We start from the raw sequence: 25,184 nt of genomic DNA, 5'->3' as shown, positions 1-25,184 counted from the left end.
TTTGAGCAAATTGTTTGTGCTTGTTCTGGTGGAGGGGCCTGGTGGGCTGATTCTCAGGCTGACTTGTTTCAGTGGAAATGTTTCTCCAGGGCACAGGGGGCCAGGGCTTGATGTAAGTGGGTTAGGCCTCCACTAGGAAACACTCTTTTGTTCCCTGAAGTCATTCAGTGCTAATGGGTAGGATGAATATGGTAGCACCCAGCTCTTTAGTACCAGAGCTGAAAGTTCGAGCCCCCCACTCTTCAGTGAGCCCTCAGAGAAGTGCAATCAGTCACCTCTCTTTGTGTCCCTGGTTTCTATCTGAATCCTGCATTCACCCTCCTTGTGTCTGAGTTGTTTTTTTTTTTGTTTTTTTTTTTTTAAATCTCAAGTGCAGGACTGAGTTTCAAAATTCCAAATTTTAGGGACTCCCGTGGTGTGGATCCATGCTGTTCCTCTGGGCAATAGGTCTTGCCATGCTTTTGCTGTTTGTAGCCAGTCCTAGGAAAGCAGTAGCATGACTGTGCAGTGGTTCATGGTTTATAGCAAAACAGAGCAGAAAGCCAGCACCAAGACACTCTGCTCTCAGCTGGCTTCCCTGCTCCTCTGCCTGGTAATAGTGCAGCATGTTGGCACCACCCATATTTCTTATGACCCAGGGGATCCTCAAACCATGCTATCACTACTGGGATCCTGCCCCACTTTGCTATCTGAGCACCTTTAAGCTGTGTACATCCCCCAGTATTAGACTTCTAAAAGTCATATTTTGTGCTCTGCTTCTTATAATACTTTACAGTAGCCTTCATATGCAGGATCCCTCCCTGCTGCCATACCCACAGCCATATCTCCCCCAAGTCAATGGTCTGCACCTCCTACCTATCAAAAGATGGTCACTTTTTTACTTGTATACTGGCAGTTTGTTTTTTTTCCCTCAGACCTCAGATTGATTTCCCAGGTATTCAGAATGAATTAATAACTATCTATGTTTGAGGGACAAGACAAGCTTAAGGTCCCCCTATTGCTCCACTATTCTTAACTCTTTGCCTCTTGTCTTTAATTTCAGATTTTATTTATTTGAATTCTCTCTCTTGTTTTCTTAGTTAATCTGGCTTAAGTTTTGTCAATTTTATCTATCTTTTCAAAGTATGAGCTCTTAGTTTCATTGATCTTTTCTATTGTTTTTATGGTCTCTAGTCTGTTTTTGCTCTGATCTTTGTTATTTCCTTTCTTCTGCTAACATTGGTCATAATTTGTTCTTCTCTTTCTAATTCCTTGAAGTATAGGTTGTGTATTTGAGATATTTCTCATTTCTTAATCTAGGTGTTTATCACTATAAATTCTCCTCCTAGAACTGCTTTTGAAGCATCTCATACATTTTGATATGTAGTGTTTCCGTTTTTATTTGGTTCAATATATATTTTTTATTTTCCTTTTGATTTCTTCTTTGACTTATTGATGGTTCAGAAACATGTTGTTTATTCTCCACTTGAATTTTCCAGCTTTCTTCCTGTTATTGATTTCTAGTTTCATGCTGTTATGGTTGGAAAAGATGGTGTAATTTCAATATTCTTAAATTTGGAGACATTTTCTGACCTATCATGTAATCTATTCTGGAGAATACTCCATGTGAGCTTGACAAGAACGTATTTTCTGCCATTGCTAGATGGAATATTCTGTACGTATTTTAGGTACATTTGTTCTAAAGTGTCATTCAAATTTATTATTTCTTTATTGATTTTCTTTCTGAATGATATATCCATTGCTGAAAGTGGAGTATTGTAGTCCCCTACTATTATCACTTTGATTCTTTTCTTTTTATCACTTTTGTATCTATTATAGGTTTTTTTCTCTGTGATTACCATGAGGTTTTCAAAATATATCTTATAATTATCTAAACACATAACAGCTTAACTTCAGTGACGTAATCAACTTTTATGTATTTACTTGCCTCCCACAGTTTATGTTGATGTTTCAATTTTAATGTTTTTATATTTTGTATCCATTAACATGCTACTGTAGCTCTAGCTATTTTGAAAACCTTTATCTTTTAACCTATATGCTAGATTTCAAAGTGATTTATACCCCACCATTGTATTATGAGTATTTTGAATTTAACTATATATGTAACTTTACCAGTGAATTTTATACTTTTGTATATTCTCATTTCACTTATTAGCACCTTTTTATTAGCACTTTTTTTTTCATCTTGAAGAACTTCTTTTAGCATTTCTTGTAGAGCAGGTCTAGTGGTTATGAATTTCTTCAGCTTTTTTATGGGACATTTTTGATCTCTCCTTCATTTCCAAATGACAGCTTTGCTAGGGAAAGTATTCTTGGTTGGCATATTTTTTCCCTTTAGGTATTTTGTACATATCATTCCACTTTCTCATGACTATGAGGTTTCTGCTGGGAAATCTGTTGATAGTATCAGAGTTCACTTGTATGTGATGATTCATTTTTTTTTGTAGCTTTCAATATTCTCACTTTGCACTGATCTTTGAGAGTTTGATTGTAATGTGTTTCAGTAAAGTTCTCTTTATGTTGAACATTGTTTGAGGATCTTTGAGCTTCCCATACCTGGATGGCCATAACTTGCCCCAGATTTGAGAAGTTTTCAGCCATTTTTCCTTAAATGAAATTTCTGTCCCTTCCCCCCCTCCTCCCATAATGCAAATACTGTTTCTTTTTTATTCTGCCCCACAGTTTATGTAGTTTTTTTTTTCACTCTTTTTCATTCTAATTTCTTTATTCTTTTCTGACTGGATAATATGAAGAGACCTGTTCTCAAGCTCAAAGATTCTTTCTTCTGCCTGATTGATCCTATTGTTGAAGATATCTATTGCATTTTTTACTTCATTCATTGTATTTTTCATCTCCAGAATTTCTGTTTGGTTCTTTTGATGATTTCTAGTTCTTTGTTGAATTTCTCACTTTGTTCACGCATTATTTTCCCGAGTTCGTTGACTTGTCTAATCTGTGTTCCAAATCCACTGAGCTTCCTTAAAATCACTATTTTGAATTCTTTTTCAGATAACTCACAGATCTCCACTTCTTTGGGCTCATTATTAAAGTATTATCTGTGTTCCAAATCCACTGAGCTTCCTTAAAATCACTATTTTGAATTCTTTTTCAGATAACTCACAGATCTCCACTTCTTTGGGCTCATTATTAAAGTATTATTTTGTTCCTTTTGTGGTATCATATTTTCTTGCTTTTTCATGTTTTTGATAGGTTTGCATTGATGTCTGTGTTCCAAATCCACTGAGCTTCCTTAAAATCACTATTTTGAATTCTTTTTCAGATAACTCACAGATCTCCACTTCTTTGGGCTCATTATTAAAGTATTATTTTGTTCCTTTTGTGGTATCATATTTTCTTGCTTTTTCATGTTTTTGATAGGTTTGCATTGATGTCTGTGGACTTGAGTGTGCAGTTAACTCTTCCAGTCTTTTCAAACTGGCTTCATTAGTAAAAGCCTTTCACCTAGAGGTGGCTGTAAGGGTGCCAGCTGAGTGGGATTCAGCATCTTCGGTTCCTGAGAAGGCATAGTAGTACAGCCTCTATGGTATTCCATTGGCTGAGGTCGCCATTGGTCAGATTATAGGGGTCTTCTGTGGCTAAGGCTATAGGGGCCCTGTAGGTAGTAGTAGCAAGTATGGCTATTTATATCTTCAGAGGCTGAGGCTGCTGGGGTCTTCCTGTTCTCCCGCCTCTCCTTTTATGCCTCTTGAAGGAGGTTCTAGCCAAGAAGATACTTCCCAATGCCTGGTTGTGTGTCCTGCCACTCAGAGTCCTTAGAACACTATCGAAACCAATGTTTGATGAATCAGGTTATGTGGAACTACCATAGCACCTGGGTCCTAGGGCATAGGCACAATTGCTGCAGCTAAGGGCCTATGTAGATATCTCATGGAACGAGTACCCATGTCTCATGGGTTGTGGGGTCAGGGTGTTGAACTAGCACAACCTAGAGATGGCAGGTCAAAGTTTCAATTGTGGCCTCCATGGGCAGCCACAGCATAGAAGCAGCACAACTTGTGGTGGTCTGTTAAAGCCATATATAGGGATTAATTGAGCTGGGCACAACAGTGGCAGCGTAGTCCTAGCAATGCTAGTTGGGAGCCCTATGACCCTGGATCTGAGGTTTGAAGCTCAGGACAATGGTAGACAATGGCATAGTTCAGGTTCTAGCTATAATGGGTCAGACCCCCAACCTGAAACTTTAGGGTAGGGCTCAGGTCAGCACTAGCACCCTTGTAGTGATGGTTCAGAGACTTGACTGGGACTTGCAAATGGAGCTCAGTATAGAAGAACTTGGGTCCCAGCAATTGGTCAGAGCCATAGCCTGCCATGGAATGGGGAGAATGGGGCTCAGGGCAGTAGTAGCACCCATGGCAATGATGTTTCAGAGGTATGACCAGGAACCCAGGTAGGACGGTTCAGGGAAGTGAAATGAGAGCCTGTCTCAGCAATGAGTTTAGAGTCTTGACCTGAGATGGGGGTTGACCAAGGCAGCAGTAGCACACTTTGTAATGACAACCCAGAGCCAAGGTGTGGAAACTGGTTGGAAGGGATCAGGGAGGCAGAGCAGGGCCCTAATAATTACTGTCAAAGCACAACTTGTGACTCAGGGGGCAGACATAGGGCAGTGGAGGCTGCCCTGATAATGGTGAGACAAAGGCCTGACCTGGGGCCAGAGATGAGCTAAGTGCAGTGGTAGCTCCATTTTCACATATGATGAAATATTGTTATAGCAGATCTCTGGGAGTAGGACATAGCAACAGTTGGGACCCCTGAGGGTAAGTCTCATTTTGACAACAACTCCAGCCTGGGGAGTAGACGCAGAGAGGGACACTCCATACTACTCCATCAGCTGGGATCTCTGGGATATCAGTGAAGACTATGGGAGACATCTATAACAAAAGTTGTAAATATCTACATTGGTGAGGCTTTCTATGTTTCTCCTGTTCTCCTCCCTGTGTGGTGAACTTCCTCTGAGGGCATTCTTCCAGATGTGGAGCAGCTTCTGGCTAGGGGACTGGATGACACAGGTAATGTGCTTCCTCTACTTTTCTATGTAGCCATTCTTGATTTCTGAGCTCCTTGGATATTTGCTGGTTGTTTGTTGTCTAGACTTTTCCCTGAGTTGTTTTCTTTAATTTGTAGTTGTTTATGGTTCTTGTTAGTTTTCTTCTGTGTTTTTTTTTTTTTGGGGGGGGGGGGTGGCAGGGGAATGAGTTTTGGGACCTCCTAGCCCTCTATCTTGCTGATGTCACCTTCTGCACAGTAATTTTGAATTTATTTTATTTGTTTTAATTTAAATTCAATTTAGTTAACATATAATGTATTATTAGTTTCAGAGGTAGAATTTAGTGATTCATCAGTTTCATACAATACCCAGTACTCATTATGTCAAGTACCCTCCTTAATATTCATCAGCCAATTACTCCATTACCATACCCACCTTCCCTCCAGCAATGCTCAGTTTTTTCCTATAGTTAAGAGTCTCTTATGATTTACCTTCCTCTCTGTTTTCATCTTTTACTTTTCCTTCCCTTCCCCTATGTTCATTTTTTTCTTTGATTAAATTCCACATATGAGTGAAAAGATATGGTATTTGCTTCCTCTGACTGACTTATTTTGCTTACTGTAATACCCTCTAGTTCTAGCCATGTTCTTGCAAATGGCAAGATTTCATTCTTTTTGATTGCTGAGTAATATTCCACTGTATGTATATGTATATGTATATGTATATGTATATGTATATGTATGTATACATACACCACTTATTCTTTATCCATTCATCTGTTAATGGACATCTGAGCTCTTTCCATAGTTTGACTATTGTGGATATTACTGCTATAAACATTGGGGTGCATGTACCCTTTCAAATCACTGTGTTTGTGTCCTTTGGATAAATACCTAGTAGGGCAATTGCTGGGTCATATGGTAGTCCTATTTTTAACTCCTCTTTTAAAATTTTATTTTATTTATTTATTTGACAGAGAGTGACACAGTGAGAGAGGGAGCATAAGCAGAGGGAGTGGGAGAGAGAGAAGTAGACTTCCTCCTGAGCAGGGAGTCTGATGCAGGGCTCGACCCTGGGATCCTGACCTGAGCTAAAGGCAGACACTTAACAACTGAGCCACCCAGGCACCCCTATTTTTAACTTCTTGAGGAACTTCCATACTGTTTTCCAGAGTGGTTACAACAGTTTGCATTCCCGCCTACAGTGTAAGAGGGCTCCCCTTTCTCTGTATCCTCACCAAAATCTGTTGTTTCCTAAGTTGTTAAATTTAGCCATTCTGACCGGTGTGAGAATGAATCTCATTATGGTTTTGATTTGTATTTCCCTGATGCTGAGTGATATTGAGCATTTTTTCATGTGTCTTTTGGCCATTTATATATCTTTTTTGGAAAAGTGTATATTCATGTTTTCTGCCCCTTTCTTGACTGGATTATTTTTGGGGGGGGTGTTGTTTGATATGTCATTTGTGAATTTCTTCTCCCATTTTGTAGGTTGCCTTTCAGTTTTGTTGACTATTTCCTTTGATGTGTGAATGCTTTTTATATTCATGAAGTCCCAATAGTTCATTTTTGCTTTTGTTTCCATTGCATTTGGAGACATGTCTAGCAAGAAGTTACTGTGCCTGAGGTTGAATAAGTTGCTGCCTGTGTTCTACTCTAGGATATTGATGGATTCCTATCTCATGTTGAAGTCTTTCATTCATTTTCAGAAATGTGGTCTAGTTTCATTATTCTGCATATGGCTGTGCAATTTTCCTAACACCATTTGTTGAAGAGACTGTCTTTTCCATTGGATATTATTTCCTACTTTGTTGAAGATTAGTTGACCATAGAGATGAAGGTTCATTTCTGGGTTTTCTATTCTCTTCCACTGGTCTATTTGTCTGCTTTTGAGCCCATACCATACTGTCTTGATGACCATAGCTTTGTAATACAGCTCAAAGTCTGGAATTGTGATGCCCCGAGCTTTGATTTCTTTTTCAACATTCCTTTGGATATTTGTAGTCTTTTCTGGTTCTGCACAAATTTTGGGATTGTTCCAGCTCTGTGAAAAATATTGATGGTATTTTGATAGAGATTATATTGAATGTGTAGATTGCTTTGGGTAGCATAGACATTTTATCAACATTTGTTGTTGCAGTCCCTGAGTTTGGAAAGTTTTTCCATTTCTTTGTGTCTTCCTCAATTTCTTTCATAAGTGTTCTATAGTATTCAGAGTACAGATTCTTTACCACTTTGGTTAAGTTTATTCCTAGGCATCTTATGGTTTTTGGTGACGTTGTAAATGGGATTGATTTCTTGATTTCTCATTCTTCTGTTTCATTATTTGGCTATAGAAATGCAACTGACTTCTGTGCATAGACTATATCCTGCAACTTTGCTGAACTCCTGTATCAGTATTAGCAACTTTTTTTCCTGGAAGCTTTTGGGTATTCCACACAGAGTATCATGTCATCTTCAAAGAGTAGAGATTTTACTTCTTCTTTTCTGATTTGGATGTCTTTTATTTCTTTTTGTGCTCTGATTGCTAAGGCTAAGAGTTCCAATAATATGTTGAACCATAGTGGTTAGAGTGGGCATCCCTCTCATGTTCCAAACCTCAGGGGAATAGCTGTCATTTTTTCCCCATTATGATGATATTTTTTGTGGGTCTTTCATATATGACCTTTATGATGTTGATATATGGTCTCTCTATCCCTACATGGTGGAGGGGTTTTATCAAGAAAGGATATTGTATTTTGTCAAATACTTTTTCTGCATTTATTGAGAGGATCATATGGATCCTTTATTATCCTTTATTTTATTAATGTAGTGTATCACATTGCTTGATTTGTCAACATTGAACCACCCCTGCAGCTCAGGAATAAATCCCACTTGGTTGTGGTGAATAATTTTTAATGTACTATTGCACTGATTAGCTAGTATCTTGGTGAGGATTTTTGCATTCTTGGTCATCAGGGATACTGGACTGTAATTTTCCTTTTTATTGAAGTCTTTGTCTGGTTTTTGAATCAAGGTAATGCTAACCTCATAGAGTGAGTTTGGAAGTTTTCCTTCCATTTTTATTTTTTGTAACAGTTTCATAGGAATAGGTGTTAATTCTTCTTTAAATGTTTGGTAGAATTCTTCTGGGAAGCCATCTGGCCCTGCATTCTTGATTACTGATTCAATTTGTTTGCTCATTATGGATCTGTTTGGCTTTTCTATTTCATTCTGTTTCAGTTTTGGTAGTTTATATGTTTCTAGGAATGCATGCATTTCTTCCAGATTGCCTAATTTGTTGGCATATAATTTTTTCTTAATGTTCTCTTATATTAAGAGAATATTATATACAAAGAGTTTGTATTTCTTTGGTGTTGATTGTGATCTTTCCTCTTTCATTCATGATTTTATTTATTTTTCTTTTCTTTTTGAATTATCTGGCTAGGGGTTTATCCATCCTATTAATTCTTACAAAGAAGCAGCTCCTAGGATTTTTAATCTGTTCTACTGATTTTTTGATTTCTATATTCTTGTTTTCTGCTCTATTTTTCATTATTTCTCTTCTACTGCTTGTTTTAGGCTTCATTTGCTGTTCTTTTTCCAGCTCCTTTAGGTGTAAGTTTAGATCGTGTATTTGGGATTTTTCTTGTTTCTTGAAGAAGGCCGGTATCACTATATACTTGCCACTTAGGACTGCCTTTGCTTCATTCCAGAGGTTCTGAATTGTCATGTTTTCATTTTCTTTTGTTTCCATCTACTTTTAAAAATTCATCTTTAATTTCCTGTTTGAACCACTCATTTTTTTTTAGTAGGATGCTCTTTATCCTCCATGTATTTGTGGTACTTCCAAATTTTTTTCTTGTACTTGATTTCAAGTGTTAAAGTATTGTGGTCTGAAAATATGCATGGACTAGCTCAATCATTTTGTAGCATTTGAGACCTGATTTGGGACCTTGTATTTGATCTAATCTGGAGAGTGTTCCTTGTGCATTTGAAAAGAATGTGTATTCTGCTGCTTTAGAATGAAATGCTCTAAATAGATCTATAAGTTAATCTGATCCAGTGTGTCATTCAAAGCCCCTGTTTCATTGTCAGTCTTCTGGTTAGATGATCTATGTATTTTTGTGAATGGGGTCTTAAAGTCCCCTAATATTGTATTATTATCAATGCATTTCTTTAATTTTGTTATTAATTGGTTTATGTATTTGGCTGCTCCCAAGTTAGGTGAAGAAATATTTGCATTTGTTAGATCTTCTTGTTTGATAGACTCTTTTGGTTATGATATGGTATCCTTCTTCATCTCTTATTATAGTCTTTAATTTAAAATCTAGTTTGTCTGATAAAAGGATTGCTACTCCAGCTTTCTTTTGGTGTCCATTAGCATGATAAATGGTTTTCTACCCCCTCACTTTCAATCTGCAGATATCTTTGAGTCTAAAATGAGTCTCTTGTAAGCAGCATATTGATCAATCTTTTTAAAAATCTATTCTGATACCCTATGTATTTTGATTGTAGAATTTAGTCCATTTACATCCAGAGTAGTTATTGAAAGAAATGAAATTAGTGCCATTGTATTACCTATAAAGTCACATTCTTATACATTATCTCTGGTCCTTTCTGGTCTTTGTTACTTTTGAGCTCTCTTTTTCCTCAAAGCATCCCCTTTAATATTTCTTGGAGGGCTGATGTGGTGTTCACAAATTCCTTTAGTTCTTCCTTGTTCTGGAAACTCTTTATCTGTCCTGTTCTGAATGACAGCCTTTCTGAATAAAGTATTCTTGGCTGCACATTTTTCCCATTTAGCACATTGATTATATCATGCTTGTCCTTTCTGGGTATCAGGTCCCTGTGGACTGGTCTGCTGCCAGCCTTGTTTGTACTCTTGGAAGTTAAGGACCTCTTGCTCTGAACCACTTTCTGTATTTTCTCTCTCTCTGTAATTTGCAAGCTTCAGTATAATATGTGGAGGTATTGACTTATTTTTGTTGATTTTGAGGGGGCTTCTCTGTACCTCCTGGACTTGAATGACTGTTTCCTTCCCCAGATTAGGCATGTTCTCAGCTATAATTTGTTCAAATAAAACTTATGTCCCCATCTCCCACTTTTCATCTTCTGGAACCCGTATTTTTCAGATATTATTTCACTTTTCAGATTTGAATTCTTGAAGTCTCTCTTTGTGATTCAGTAGTTGTCTTACTCTCTTCTTTTCAGCTTCCTTATTTTCCATCATTTCATCTTCTATATCACTGACTCATTTGCTTCATTTATCCTTCCTTTCTGAACCTCTACTTGGCACTGAATCATAGTAGAAGCATTTCTAATTTTGGCTTGATTAGATTTTAGTTCTTTTATTTCTATAGTAAGGGATTTTCTAGTATCTTCTATGCGCTTTGCAAGCCCAGATAATATCTTTATAATGTTGTCTTAAATTCTAGTTCAGACTTACCTATATCTGTTTCAATTAAATCCTGGCAGTGACTACTACCTCCTGTTCTTTCTTTTGGGGTGAATTTCTCCATCTCATCATTTTTTCCCAGAAAAGAATAGAGAAGAAAGAAAATACAACAATAACAACAACAGAAAAACAAAAACAAAAATAAAACAAACCAGAAGAAAATAAAAACATTATAAAATAAGAAAAAAAATCAAGAAACAAAACAGGACAAAAGATAAAACTAGATACTGGGTGTATTTCAGTCTGTTCTTAAAAGAAATTAGAACTAGATCCAAAAATAGGAAAGAGATACTTCTACATATATTACAAAATAAAATACAATGTAAGGAAACAAAAAATACTATATATATGTATATAGTATATATAAAATTAAAAAAATTAAAAAGGATTTGAAAAGTAAGAAAATAGCTGGAGAAAAAAAATAAAAGTGAAAGACTAAAGAATATATATATAAAAAAAGCCACAATGCTGTATGTTTTCCTCCAGAGCTGAAGATTTGCAGTTCTCTGAGATCATTAAATGTGGTGCTAGCCAGTTGTTCCTGCTGGTCTTCTGGGGGAGGGGCCTGTTGTGCTGATTCTCAGGTGCCTTTGCACTTGTGGAAATGTGCCTCCCTTGGCATGGGGCTGGGCAGGGTAAGCAGCTCTGGATAAAACTATGTGGTACTGTTTTGGTCCTTGAAAGTTTTCAGCATGGATGGGCAGAATGAAAATGACAGTGCCCTGCTGTCTAGCCCAGGAGTTGAAACGATGTGCCCCCCGCTCTTTAGTGAGCCCTCATGAAGAATATAGTCATTTGCTCTTGTTTCCTTGGCTTCTGTCTGAACTGTATTTACACATCCTGTTACGGAGCATTTTTATTGAGTCACGCAACTGAGTTTCAAGTCTCCAAATTTTCTAGACCCCTCTGGTGTGGACCTAAGCTGTTCTTTCCAGGGGAGAAGGGGAGTCTCACTATGCTTCTAACTTTTGCTGGGCCCCTGCCAGGAGCATGGTCACTCAACTATGCAGTGGTTTACAGTTTATGGCAACACAGAGAACCTAGACTCACTGTTCTCAGTTGGCTTCCCCACTTCAATGCCTGGGAGCTCTGCTGCACTCAGATTCCTCCATTCTTCTTGTGTCCCTGACCCTGACCCTCAGGGATCCTGAGACCACACTGTTATATGTGGAATTCTACCTTACTTCACCACCTGAGCAGCTTATTGATTGTATTCCCTATACTGTACTTAAAATCCCTGAGACTTATTCATTTTATAACTGCAAGTATGTACCTCTTAACTACCTTCACCTATTTTTTCCATCCCCACACCACTTTCCCCCTGGCAACCACCAGTTTTTTCTCTGTATTTGTAGTTCTGTTTCTGTTTTTTGTTTGTTTACTTGCTTTTATTAGATTTCATATATAAGTGAAATCATGATATTTGTCTTTCTCTGTCTGACTTACTTCACTTAAGCCCATGCCCACTACAGCTCCAACCATCTTTCCAGGGTGTCCCTTGTATGGAATGCCCTGAGACACCCTCTGCCCCTCAGCTTACTCCCACTTCAGCCATCTTGCCAAGGTGCCATCTATATGGAGAGTCACAGGACTCTCCTCTGGTTCATGTCCACTTCAGTTCCAGATGCCCTACCAAGGTAGCCCCAGCTGAGTGCCCTGGGATCCCCAGCCCACACCCTCTAGAGCACCAGCTAGCTGGCCAAAGCCATCAGGCACATGTAGTCCATAAAGAGGACATCCCTATCCAAGGACATTCCTTCAAATTTAAGAGAAGTAGCCATTCCATTTAATTTATGGACACAAACACAGAAGTAAAGCAAAATGAGGAGACAGAGGAATATGCTCCAACTGAAAGAACAAGACAAAAAAATAAAAGTGCCTGTCTTGCGAAGATGTCTCATTACATTTTCAGAAGTTGGTAGGGATGGCAGAGAAAGGAATGAATAATCCTCAGTATATTTGGAGTGTTACCACTTATAAAGCAAATTTTATTTGTTATCTTATTTACTTATTTCTTCCAAAATTTTTCTCAGATAGGATATTATTATCCCCATTTTACATGTAAGGAAATAGGTTACACAATCAGTTAGTGGCAGAGCCAGCACTAAAACTCTGCTCATTCTCCATGGACTTACTATTATCCCATCTGTAGAGCTAAAAATGAATATACCTGCCTTACCTACACATAGCATATTAGTAACATTATTTTTGTGTTTATATGATGGATTATTTACATTAAATCTAATTGATAATAACATATATGAGACAAAATAGGTATGGCCACATCGATTTTATCAATTTAATAAGCATGTGGCTTTGAATAATTTCTTTCTCTCATCAATGTCTTAGGTGCTTCATCTGTAAGTGGAAAAAATATTGCATGATCTCTAAGACTGTCCATCATCCTGACTTACTATGATTCTTTGTTGTTCCTCTAAACACCTTTGTCATGGAAGTTAGTATTTCAGTCAAAGAAGTGGCATATTATATTGGCCTCATAGTCAGGAAATCAAGTTCCAAATTCTTGCTTTCCCATTAACATTCAGGGCAGTTAAAAGTTATGTTCGGGGGTTTAGAATTCCCATGTCAATCTACCTAGAATGAATATAATATCTGAAGCCCTTTATAGTTCATCTGTAACTCTGTAAGGATTCTCCTATCTGCTTCTCCTATCTGCTTTCAATAATTGATGAAATTGTTTTTAACTCAATTTATAGACCCATTTCCCAGAAATTGGGAAACCAGGGCTAAGTGTCCCTGCAGCAAAAGTTAAGGGATAGTGAGTAAGTGGTGTGAACAAAATTAATTGAGCCTCTCTCTCCATAGTGTATGTAAGGTGGATTCAGAATATTGGTGGATTGAGCTAAGTGTGGGATTCATCTGAAGTGTCTGTATTTATCTCTTCTACATATTAATGGCAGTTTGTTAGCTCTGCACTATAGTTCCCTTCTTTCTTCCCCCTTCCCAGTAAGGTAAATGTATCACTTCTAGTGTTCTGTCCACTAAACGAGACAATCATCTCTACTCTTCACTGGGTTGTAGTGCCTCTCTGGCCAAAGTTTTCTTTATGTCTTTTGGTGGATGGGGTGCCAATATTTTTTGTTATTATTTGCATTTGAATAATGCATTCAAGTGAATATAGTACTATTTCAAAGAAAAAAAACTTTTAATACTTCAAGATATTAAACATTAAGCCTGGCAATTTTAATATTATTTGATAGTAATAGAACCTATCTGTGAAGTTATTTTGATTTTAAAGATGAGAAAGCTATTACTAGAGGTGTTACATGACTTGCCTAAGGTCAAACTAATAAATTCAAATGTATGTCTCTAGACTCTTCAAGACAAATTCCCTTTTTCCTCCCATATATATCTATGTTATCATTTGATTCTCTTTGCAACCCTATAAGCAAGGGAAAGATTACTTACCTTGTTTTACCTTTTTCATGCTCTATCACAATACCTAAGCTGTTAGAGGTACATAGTTGATGCTCAATAAAGATGTATTGAATAATTAAGTGAATTGAATTAGACTTATGAATTAAGGAAATTGAGATCTAAAATGACTTTTGCAAGGTTATCTGCTGGAGCAGCAGTTTAGAGTGAGAATTATTCACTTTTGGTGTTTCTATTCTGTAGACTTTTCTCAGGGTCTTTTTCATAAAAGAAATCTTTGTAGCCACTAAGAATATATATTTGTGGGAAGACATATTGACTCTCTCTAGGACTCCTTCTCAACTGTTATCTTATCTTTTTTATAGACTTGACTAACTGGATGCTAGGAACAGTTATAATATATGTATTAATGGAAACCTTCTAGGTCCAACATAAGAATGGAGATAAAATAGTGTAACTTGCTTAATGGTCTACTCCAAATCATGAATACAGATGGCAGTAGAACCCAGGATTCCTGATTCCCAGTTTATTGATTCTGCACTGTGCACAACAGCCATCTGTTTCACTATACCTCCCTTTCTCTTAAACTACCCAGAGAGCTTCATTTTTAGTCCTATCAAACCACAACAAGTCCCTCCTCACAAAGTGAAAGTATGAGTCAGCCCAGACCTGAGTGGGTGGTTATCAAAGTGCCTCATGCTTGGAAAGGTTTACAGGAGGCATCCAAACTAGAGGAGTAGGAGGTAGCTGATGGTCAATAGAAAATCAGAAAACTTGGATTCTAGTCCTATTTCTGCCTCTCACTAGCAATATGATTGTGGGTAAATTTGGTGGTGTACTCTTTGAGCTTATTTCCCCATGTATAAAATGAGAAAAATTATGGAATCCCTTAAGAATCCTGGTAGCTTTAACATTTAATGGAGTACTATTGTTTTGTTGCCCTATCTCCAGAGGGCAGTAGGTAAGTGAACTAAATGCACTTCAACAATCTGTCTGGTTCTGTTTTTCTGTGAACCTATACTTCTCTAGGTTTGAAGAGGGATAAGTTCTTTGTAAAACAATTTTCCTTTTTTAATTTTGTGGATTATTCATTCATGTAACAAAATTTAGGAAATGACTTCTTTTCATTCATTTATTTATTTTTCTTAGAGGATTTTAAAATTGTGTTCAGTTAGCCACTGTATAGTACATAATTAGTTTTTGATGTAGTGTTCAGTGATTCATTAGTTAAGTATAACACCCCGTGTTCATCACAACACGTGCCCTCCTTAATACCTATCACCCAGCTACCCCATCCCTCACCTCCTCCCCTCTAAAACCCTCAGATTAATTCCCAGAGTCTATAGTCTGTCATGCTTCATCTCCCTCTCTGATTTCTCCCCCTTTGGGTTTCCCTCCCTTCCCCTATGGTCCTCTGTGCTATTGCTTATGTTTGACATATGAGTGAAACCATATGATAATTGTCTTTCTCTGCTTGACTTACTTCATTTAATGTAATCTCCTCCAGTTCCATCCATGTTGATACAAATGGTGGGTATTCATCATTTTTGGTGGCTGAATAATATTCCGTTGTATATATGAACCACATTTTCTTTATCCATTCATCTATTGAAGGGCATCTCATCTCCTTCCACAGTTTGGTTATTGTGGACATCACTGCTATGAACATTGGGGTGCATGTGCTCCTTCTTTTCATTACATCTGTATCTTTGGGGTAAATATCTGGCAGTACACTCAAAAAACTAATAACCCAGTCAACAAAATGGGCAGAAGACATGAACAGACACTTCCCCAAAGAAGACATGCAAATGGCTAACAGACACATGAAAAAATGTTCCACGTCACTAGCCATCAGGGAAATACAAATGAAAACCACAATGAGATACTACCTTACACCAGTTAGAATGGCAAAAATTAACAAAACAGGAAAAAACAAATGTTGGTGAGGATGTGGAGAAAGGGGGACCCTCTTACACTGTTGGTGGGAATGCATGCTGGTATAGCTACTCGGGAAAACAATATGGAGATTCCTCAAGATGTTAAGAATAGAGCTACCCTACAACCCAGCAATTGCACTACTAAGTATTTATCCCAAAATACAGATGTAGTGAGAAAAATAACATATTTTTAATGATTTATTTATTTATTTGGGTGGAGACAAAAGAGAGAGAGTCTTAGGTAGACTCTGCCCTGAGCATGGAGCCCAACCTGGGACATCTCATGACCTTGAGATTGTGACCCTGAGATCATGACCTGAGCCTAAACCAAGAGTCGGACACTTAACTGACTGTGCCACTCAGGTTCACCTTGGTGAATAATTTCATGATGGGTGCTATTCACAGGCTCATTCTGTTAACAATTTATGTTTGTGTTTCTTCACTACTAGGTTGGGGATGGAGCACATTTTGTTAAACTCTTGACAATGCTGGACTAAAAGTTGAATTTATAGTGACCACCATCTGCCTTTTACACAGATATTCATTGTGATAAATAGGAAGTGCTGATTTGGTTAAGATACAAGGCTATTTAATTGGCCCACTCTCTTGATTGAAATCTTCTTAAAGTGTTAACACATGTTATTGTTTCCTGTTAAGAATATTATTTTTTATCTCTTTTTCTTCCACTGCCTCAGACTCTCTCCTAAGCATGCCCCAGATATTCCTGATGACAGCACTGACAACATCACTATATTCACCAGAATTTTAGATCGTCTTCTGGATGGCTATGACAACCGACTGCGACCTGGGCTTGGAGGTAAGTTACTATTTTAAGATCCCTTTCTTGGCTCTTGTCATCTAAAAAGATTCTTAAGGTGCCTTCAGCGCTATATTGACCAACGAGTTTAGTGCAATATTGAGCTTCCTCCTTCTCAGCACTAGAAATTAGTTATAACCCTTCATTTTACAGTAAATCTCTCTGCTGTGGTTTTGGAAAATTCTTAATTTCACTGAGCTAAATGTATATAGGGTATTTTACCACCATATTTGGTCAACAGCATTTCTGATAACAAAAAACCAATCACTGCTGGAATGGGAGGTGTGGCCCAGGAGTATCTGGGAAACATGCTTTTGTTTTCAAAACCCTGAGCATATATCATCCTGAAATTCCTGTGAGGGGCAACCTGTTGGCTAGGTCAGATCTTAGTTGGCCATTGTTTAGTATGATTTGCAATATGATCACAATGAGATAAGTGCATTATAATATATGATGGGCTGTATTGAAATGGCAAGTATGCAGAGGTATGAATTTAATTTTTTTCCTGAACCATTTGAGAACTAGTTGCAGATATCATACTCCTTTTCCCTAAATACTTCAATGTGCATTTCCTTAGGACAAAGAAATTAATTTACAAAACTAATTCTTCACTGGGCAAAGACTTTTATCTTGATGAAGTCCCAACAGTTCATTTTTGCTTTTGTTTCCCTTGCCTCTGATGATGTGTCAAGTAAGAAGTTGCTACAGCCAAAGTCAAAATGTTGCTGCCTGTGTTCTCCTCTAGGATTTTGATGAATTCCTGTATCACATCTAGGTCTTTCATCCATTTTGAATTTATTTTTGTGTATGGTGTAAGAAAGTGGTCCAGTTTTGTTCTTCTGCATGTTGCTGTCCAGTTTTCCCAATACCAGTTTTTGAAGAGACTGTCTTTTTTTTCTATTGGATGTTCTTTGCTGCTTTATCAAAGATTAGTTGACCATATGGTTGTAGGTCCATTTCTGGATTGTCTTTTCTGTTCCATTGATCTATGTGTCTATTTCTGTGCAAGTAGCATACTATGTTGATGACTACATCTTTGTAATATAGCTTGAAATCTGGAATTGTGATACTTCCAGTTTTGTTTTTCTTTTTCATTATTGTTTTGGCTATTCCATGTCTTTGTTCCATACATATTTTAGGATTGTTTGTTCTAGCTCTGTGAAAAATGCTGGTGGTATTTTCATTGGGCTTGCATGAAATATAGATTGCTTTGCGTAGTATAGACATTTTAACAAATTTTTTTTTCTTCTATTCTATGAGCATGAAATATTTTTCTATTTCTTTGTGTCCTCTTCAATTACTTTCATAAGTATTAGTTTTCAGCAACTTCTTGGTAGAGTCTTTCAGGTTTTCTACATAGAGTATCATATCATCTGCAAAGAGTGAAAATTTGACTTCATCCTTCATGATTTTGATGCCTTTTATTTCTTTTTATTGTCTGATTGCTGAGGCCAAGACTTCCAGTGTTATGTGAATAGTAATGGTAAGAGTGGACATCCTTGTCTTGTTCCTGACCATAGGTAAAAGGCTCTCAGTTTTTCCCAATTGAGGATAATATTTGCTGTGGGTCTTTCATATATGACCTTTATGATGTTGAGGTATGTTCCTTCTATCCTTACTTTGCCAAGGGTTTTTAATCAAGAATCGATGCTCTACTTTGTTAAATGTCTTTTCAGCATCTAGTGGGAGGATCACGTGGTTCTTATCCTTTCTTTTTTTTTTTTAAAGATTTTATTTATTTATTTGACAGAGATCACAAGTAGACAGAGATGCAGGCAGAGAGAGAGAGGGAAGCAGGCTCCCCACTGAGCAGAGAGCCCAATGTGGGACTCGATCCCAGGACCCTGAGATCATGACCTGAGCTGAAGGCAGCGGCCCAACCCACTGAGTCACCCAGGCGCCCTTGTCCTTTCTTTATTAATGTGGTGTATCACATTAATTGATTTGTGCAGAGTGAACCACACCTAAAGCCTAGGAATAAATCCCACTTGATAATGGTGAATAATTCTTTTAATAATCTGTTGGATCAGATTAGCTAGTATCTTGGTGAGTATTTTTTGGATCCACATTCATCAAGGATATTGGCTTGTAATTCTCCTTCCTAGTTAGGTATTTGTCTGGTTTGAGGATCAAAGTAATGTTGGCCTCATTAAAGGAATTTGGAAGTTTTCCTTCCATTTCTAATTTTTGAAACACTTTCAGAAGAACAGGTATTAATTCTTCTTTAAATGTTTGGTAGAATTCCCTTGGGAAACCATCTGGCTCTGGACTCCTGTTTATTGGCAGATTTTTAGCTACTGATTGAATTTCTTTGCTGATTATGGGTCTGTTCAAATTTTCTGTCCCCCCCCCCGTTTCATTTTTTGGTAGTTCTTTAAAATTTAAATTCAATTAGCCAACTTATAGTACATGATTAATTTCAGATGTAGTGTTCAATAATTCACCAGTTGCTTATAACACCCAGTGCTCATCTCATCATGCACTGTCTTTAATGCTCATCCCCTAGTTGCCTCATCTCCCACCCACCTCCCCTTCAGGAAACCTCAATTTGTTTCCCAGAGCCAAGAGTCTTTCATGGTCTGTCTCCCTCTCTGATTTATTTCCATTTTGTTTTTCCCTCCCTTCCCCTATGATCTTCTGAGCTGTTTCTTATAGTCCACATATGAGTGTAACCATATGATAATTGTCTTTCTCTGATTGATTTATTTCACTTATCAGAGTATGCTCCAGTTCCATCCATGTTGATGTAAATGGTAGGTATTCATCCTTTCTGATGCTTGAATAATATTCCATTGTATATATAAAACACATCTTTATCCATTCATCTGTTGAAGGATATCTTGGCTCCTTCCATAGTTTGGGTATTGTGGACATTGCTGCTATGGACATTGGGGAGCAGGGGACCCTTTGTTTTACTACATCTAAATCTTTGGTGGAAATACCGAGTAGTGCAATTGCTGGGTCATAGGGTAGCTCTATTTTTAAATTCTTGAGGAACCTCCATACTGGTTTCCAGACTGGCTGTACCAGTTTGTATTCCCACCAACAGTGTAAGATGGTTCCCCTTTCTCCACATCTTTGCCAACATTTGTTTTCCCTGTCTTCTTAATTTTGGCCAGTTTTGGTAGTTTATGTGTTTCTAGGAATTTATCCATTTCTTCCAGAAACCCAAATTCGTTAGCATATATTTTTTCTTAATCTCTTATAATTGTATTTCTGTGGTGTTGGTTGTGATCACTCCTCATTCATTCATGATTTTATTTATTTGAGTCATTTCTCTTTTTGATGAGTCTGGCTAGGAGTTTGTCAAAGAAAATTAGCAATTTTGTTAATTCTTTTGAAGAAACAGCTCCTAGTTTTATTGATCTGTTCCACCTTTCTTAAAAATTTATATATCATTTACTTCTGCTCTAATATTTATTATTTCCTTTTTTCTGCTGGTTTTAGGCTTTATTTATAGTTCTTTTTCAGCTCCTTTAAGTGTAAAGGGACTTTCCTTTTTACTCGAGGAAGGCCAGCAACTCTATATACTTACCTCTTATGACCACCTTTGCTGTATCCCAAAGGTTTTGGATTGTCGTTGTTTTCATTTTCTTTTGCTTCCATGTATCTTTTAAAAATTCCTCTTTAATTTCTTGGATGGCCCATTCATTTTTTGGCAGGATGTTCTTCAACCTCCCTGTATTTTTTTGTCTTCCCAAAATTTTTCTTGTGGTTGACTTCAAGTTTCATGGTGTTGTAATCTGAAAATATGCATGGTATGATCTTGATGTTTTTGTACTTGTTGAGGGCTGATTTATGACCCAGTGTGTGATCTATTCTGGAGAATGTTCCATGTGCACTCAATAAGAATACATATTCTGCTGCTTTAGGATGAAGCGCTCTGAATATATCTGTTAAGTCCATCTGATCCAGTGTGTCATTCAAAGCCATTGCTTTCATGTTGATCTTCTGCATAGATGATCTATTTCTATAAATGGTGTTTTAAAGTCCCATACTATTATTGTATTATTATCAATGAGGGTTTTTTTTATGTTTGTTATTAATTCATTTATGTATTTGGGTGCTCTCAACTTGGGAGCATAAATATTTATAACTGTTAGATCTTCTTGTTGGATAGACCCCTTTATTATGATGTAGTGTCCTTCTACATTTCTTATTACAGTCTTTGTTTTAAAATCTATTTTGTCTGATATAAGGTTTGCTACTCCAGCTTTCTTTTGATGTCCATTAGCATTATAAAGGCAGGTGCCTTTAGGTCTAAAATGAATCTCTTATTTATAAGCAGCATATAGATGGGTCTTTTTAAAATCCATTCTAATACCCTTTGTCTTTTGATTGGAGCATTTAGTCTATTTACATTCAGAGTATTTATTGATAGATATGAATTTAGTGCCATTTTATTACCTGTAAAGTCATTGTTCTTGAAGATTGTCTCTGTTCCTTTCTAATCTTTGGTGCTTTTGGTCTCTCTTTTCTGCTCAAAGGGTTCCCTTTAATATTTCTAGCAGTGCTGGTTAGTGTTCACAAACTCCTTTAGTTTTTGCTTGTCAGGTAATCTCTTTGTCCTATTCTGAACGACAGTGTGTTGCCAGGTAAAGTATGCTTGGCCACATATTTTTCCATTTAGAATGTTAAATATACCATTGCCACTTTCTTCTCACTTGTCATGTTTCTGTGGACAGGTCTGCTGCTAACCTTATGTGTTTACCCTTGTAAGTTAAGGACCTTTTGTCCCTAGCTGCTATCAGAATTTTCTCCTTATCTTTGTACTTTGCAAGTTCCCCGATGCTATGTCTTGGTGTTGACCTATTTTTGTTGATTTTGAGGGGAGTTCTCTGGGCCTCCTGGATTTAAGTGCTTATTCCTTTCCCCAGATTAGGGAAGTTTTAGCTATAAGTTGTTCAAATAAACCTTTTTCCCCCTTTACCTGCTCTTCTTCTTCTGGGACTCCTATGATATGGATATTATTGCATTCTATGGAATTGCTGTGTTCCTTAAGTCTATGTTTGTGATCTAATAGTTTTTTCTCTCTTCTTTTTAGCTTCAGTATTTTCCACAATTTTGTCTTCTATACCACCAGTTCATTCCTTTGCTTCTTCCATCCTCTTTGTGATTACATGCAGTTTATTTTGTATCTCAATTATAGCATTTTTTTTAGTTCATCCTGACTAGTTTAATGTCTTTTATCTCTGTAGTGAAAGTTTCTCTGGTGTCTTCTATGTTGTTTTTTCCCCCCAATCCCAGCTAGTGTTCTTATGATGATTTTTCTAAGTTCTTGTTCAGATATATTGCTTCTATCTGTTTTGAGTAAATCCCTGGCTGTGGTTTCTTCTTGATCTTTCTTTTGGAGAGAATTCATTTGTCTTGTCATTTTGTCTAGGTTTTTGTTTCTTGCATGTTACAAAAGCTTGATATGTTTCCACTCCTGAGACTAATGCTACATTAATATGGGGTAATATACTGTTAGGAACTTGATACTTCTGTTTCTGGTATATGGTGTGTGCATTCTGTTATTGGTTTTTGGTTGCTCTTTCCTACAGGTCAGTCCTCTGCAGAGTTCTTCCTTGTTTGCAGTGGGGACTGTTTGGAACTTTAACTAGATATGCTTTGATTTGTTTGTTAAAATAAGACTGGCAAAAAAACAAACAAAAAACCTGATCCAAAAATTAGAAAAGATAAAAGATGGCCCTTCTTTTCACTACATCCGTATCTTTGGGGTAAATACCCAGTAGTGCAATTGCAGGATCATAGGGAAGCTCTATTTTTAATTTCTTGAGGAATCTCCACACTGTTCTCCTAAGTGGCTGCACCAACTTGCATTCCCACCAACAGTGTAAGAGGGTTCCCCTTTCTCCACATCCTCTCCAACACATGTTGTTTCCTGACTTGCTAATTTTGGCCATTCTAACTGGTGTAAGGTGATATTTCAATGTGGTTTTAATTTGAATCTCCCTGATGGCCAGTGATGATGAACATTTTTTCATTTGTCTGATAGCCATTTGTATGTCTTCATTGGAGAAGTGTCTTTTCATATCTTCTGCCCATTTTTTGATATGATTATCTGTTTTGTGTGTGTTGAGTTTGAGGAGTTCTTTATAGATCCTGGATATCAACCTTTTTTCTGTACTGTCATTTGCAAATATCTTCTCCCATTCTGTGGGTTGCCTCTTTGTTTTGTTGACTGTTTCCTTTGCTCTGCAGAAGCTTTTGATCTTGATGAAGTCCCAAAAGTTCATCTTCGCTTTTGTTTCCTTTGCCTTTGGAGACATATCTTGAAAGAAGTTGCTATGGCTGATGGTGCAAAAACAATGAATACTGTTATGCTGAAAAGAAATAAAAAAATTAAAAAAAAAAGTAAAAACAGTAAAGAGGTAACAAAAACAAAAACAAAAACAAACCAAAAAAGGAAAAAGAATAAGAAACACAAAGAAACAGACAAACAAAAAACTATAAACCTGATTCTAAAGAAAAAGAAAAAAAGAAGACTGATTCAGAAAAAGAGAAAAACAAACAAAGAAGCCAAAAACTATAAACTTGATTCCAAAGGGGGAAAATATGCTTGGTCCTATTTCCACAAGAACTGAAGCTGATGCTTTGAAGCACTCTATGATCAGTAGACTTGATGAATGTGGGGGGACTTGTGCTGGTCCTCTGGTGTAGGAGACTGCTATACTGGCTCACAGTCATACCTATCCTATTAGAGATTCCCCTGCAGGGTGTAGGGAGTGGTGTTTGGTATAAATGGTTCCACCCCCAACTGGGGGTACTGTGTTGTTTCATGAAGTCCCACTGTTCTAGTGTGTGGGGGGAAGGTGGCATCACCCCATTTTCTCATCCCCAGGGAGGGAAGCTCATGCCCACCATTGTTCCGGAAGCCCTCACAGAGAAGTGAATCATCTCTCCTCATATGTCCCAGGCTTCCGTCAGATACCTACCCTCAATCTGCCTATGCTCAGGCCATCAGCACACCTCGCTCCATGATTCTCCTGGTGTTTGTTTGTTTGTTTTTTAATCTCTGGCATGTGGCTAGGATTCAAAACTTCAAATCTTAGAAGACCCAACAAAATGCAAACCTGCTTCTCTCCTCTAGAGGAGGGCCTCACAGCACTGTGTCTGGTGCTGTTTGGTCCCAGAAGAGCAGTTACATGGACACATGGGTGCTTGTAGTTTATGGTGAAGTACCATAAAAAGCTACAACTAGGTTATCTGCCCTCTGCATGTGCTTCTGTCCCTTGCTGATGAGCAGCTACTCAATGGTGTCTGGCAGGTCTTTTGTCCTTGGAGAGGTAATATATCCTCTTCCAAATGTACTCTAGGGAGGGGAACATTCTTTCCCAGTGTGACCCAGGGGATCCCTGTACCATGCTGTCCACTGTCTGTTCTTGGGCTTCTGCCCTCCTTTTCCCCAGGAGTACTGCTACCCACCCAGCTTGACTCTGGTGAATGGCGTGGACTTCCAAAATCTCAGAAGTTAAACTCCACTGTTTGTAAAAACTTGTGATAGTCAGTTCCTCTCTATTCCCCAGTGGATTTGGGGGGAGTGTTTTACTTGTGTGACCTGATGCACTGCTTTCTCTCCCCCTCTCTCTTTCTCTCTCTGTGCCCTCTCCTCCATAGCACTGTGGATTTTTCTCTCCCCAAATTCACATTTCTGCACCTCTTACCTTCCATGTTCTCTCCCTCTAATTGTGTAAGTTGTTCTCTTAATCCTCAGATCGATTTCCTAGGTATGCAAAATGATTTGATGTTGATCTGGCTGTGTTTGATGGAATGAGTCAAGCCTGGGGTCCCCCATCTTAACTCCCTCCCTGGTGCTATTTTCTAAAACAGAGAACATTAGAAGAGGAGCAGGTTATTTGGTTTTATTCTATTTCTTTTGGAGTTGTGGCTGGAACATATAAGGTAGGGGAAGAGGTGGAAATTAACTTGTAGACATGTAGAGTTTGACTATCCATGAAAAATATGAGTGGAGCTTTTTGCTATTGGCTAACATAGAGTAACAGGGACCATATTTACCTTTATCGCGAGTTGTAAGCAATTTGATCATATCCCTTTGTGTAATTTTATTAATGTTTCTTATCTTTTGAGATTCTCTGTGAGAATTATAATTTTCATCAAATTTAGAATTTTTTTATCATTTTTTATTCAAATACATTTTCTGATCTCCTTCAGATAAAGAGAAAATCTTAAAAGCAAACATAAACAATGAATTATGGAACACTGAAAAGAAATTAAAAAAAAAAGCAAACAGTAAAACAAAACATTATGTTCAGAGGGAAAATTTTAGAAGGACAGCAGAATTCTTGTCAGAAATAACCAAGCAAGAATGTAGTTAGCAATAGCTTTGACGTACTGGATAAAACCTGACAATCTAAAAATATGTAACTAGAGATAATACATTTTAAAAATATAGCACAATAAATATTTTTTCAGACTCATAGAAGCTGAAAAATTCACCAACAGATGTATACTGCAAAACATGTAAATGGAAGTGTGTCAGACAGAAGGAAAATAATACCAGATAGAAATATGAATTTATACAAAGGAGGGAAGAGCAACACAAATAAAAACTATGTAAGTAAATATA

The 25,184-nt window shown here is 37.3% G+C and overlaps 1 protein-coding gene across 1 annotated transcript in view; it reads left to right on the top strand.

Moving 5' to 3' along the window:
- The window catches only part of LOC111139171 (gamma-aminobutyric acid type A receptor alpha3 subunit), a 369,241-nt gene that overhangs the window by 147,908 nt on the left and 196,149 nt on the right, over nucleotides 1–25,184 (top strand). Inside the window, exon 3 of the mRNA XM_022491349.1 lies at nucleotides 16,473–16,594. Within this exon, the coding sequence (XP_022347057.1) occupies nucleotides 16,473–16,594 (122 nt within the window). The remainder of the gene's footprint in view (nucleotides 1–16,472; nucleotides 16,595–25,184) is intronic.

Source organism: Enhydra lutris, unplaced genomic scaffold (assembly GCF_002288905.1).
Source record: "Enhydra lutris kenyoni isolate GAN:26980312 unplaced genomic scaffold, ASM228890v2 scaffoldscaffold96, whole genome shotgun sequence".
In the NCBI taxonomy this organism is placed as follows: domain Eukaryota; kingdom Metazoa; phylum Chordata; class Mammalia; order Carnivora; family Mustelidae; genus Enhydra; species Enhydra lutris.
Note: the sequence above shows the minus strand (reverse complement) of the source record. Positions and strands in the feature narration are given on the sequence as shown.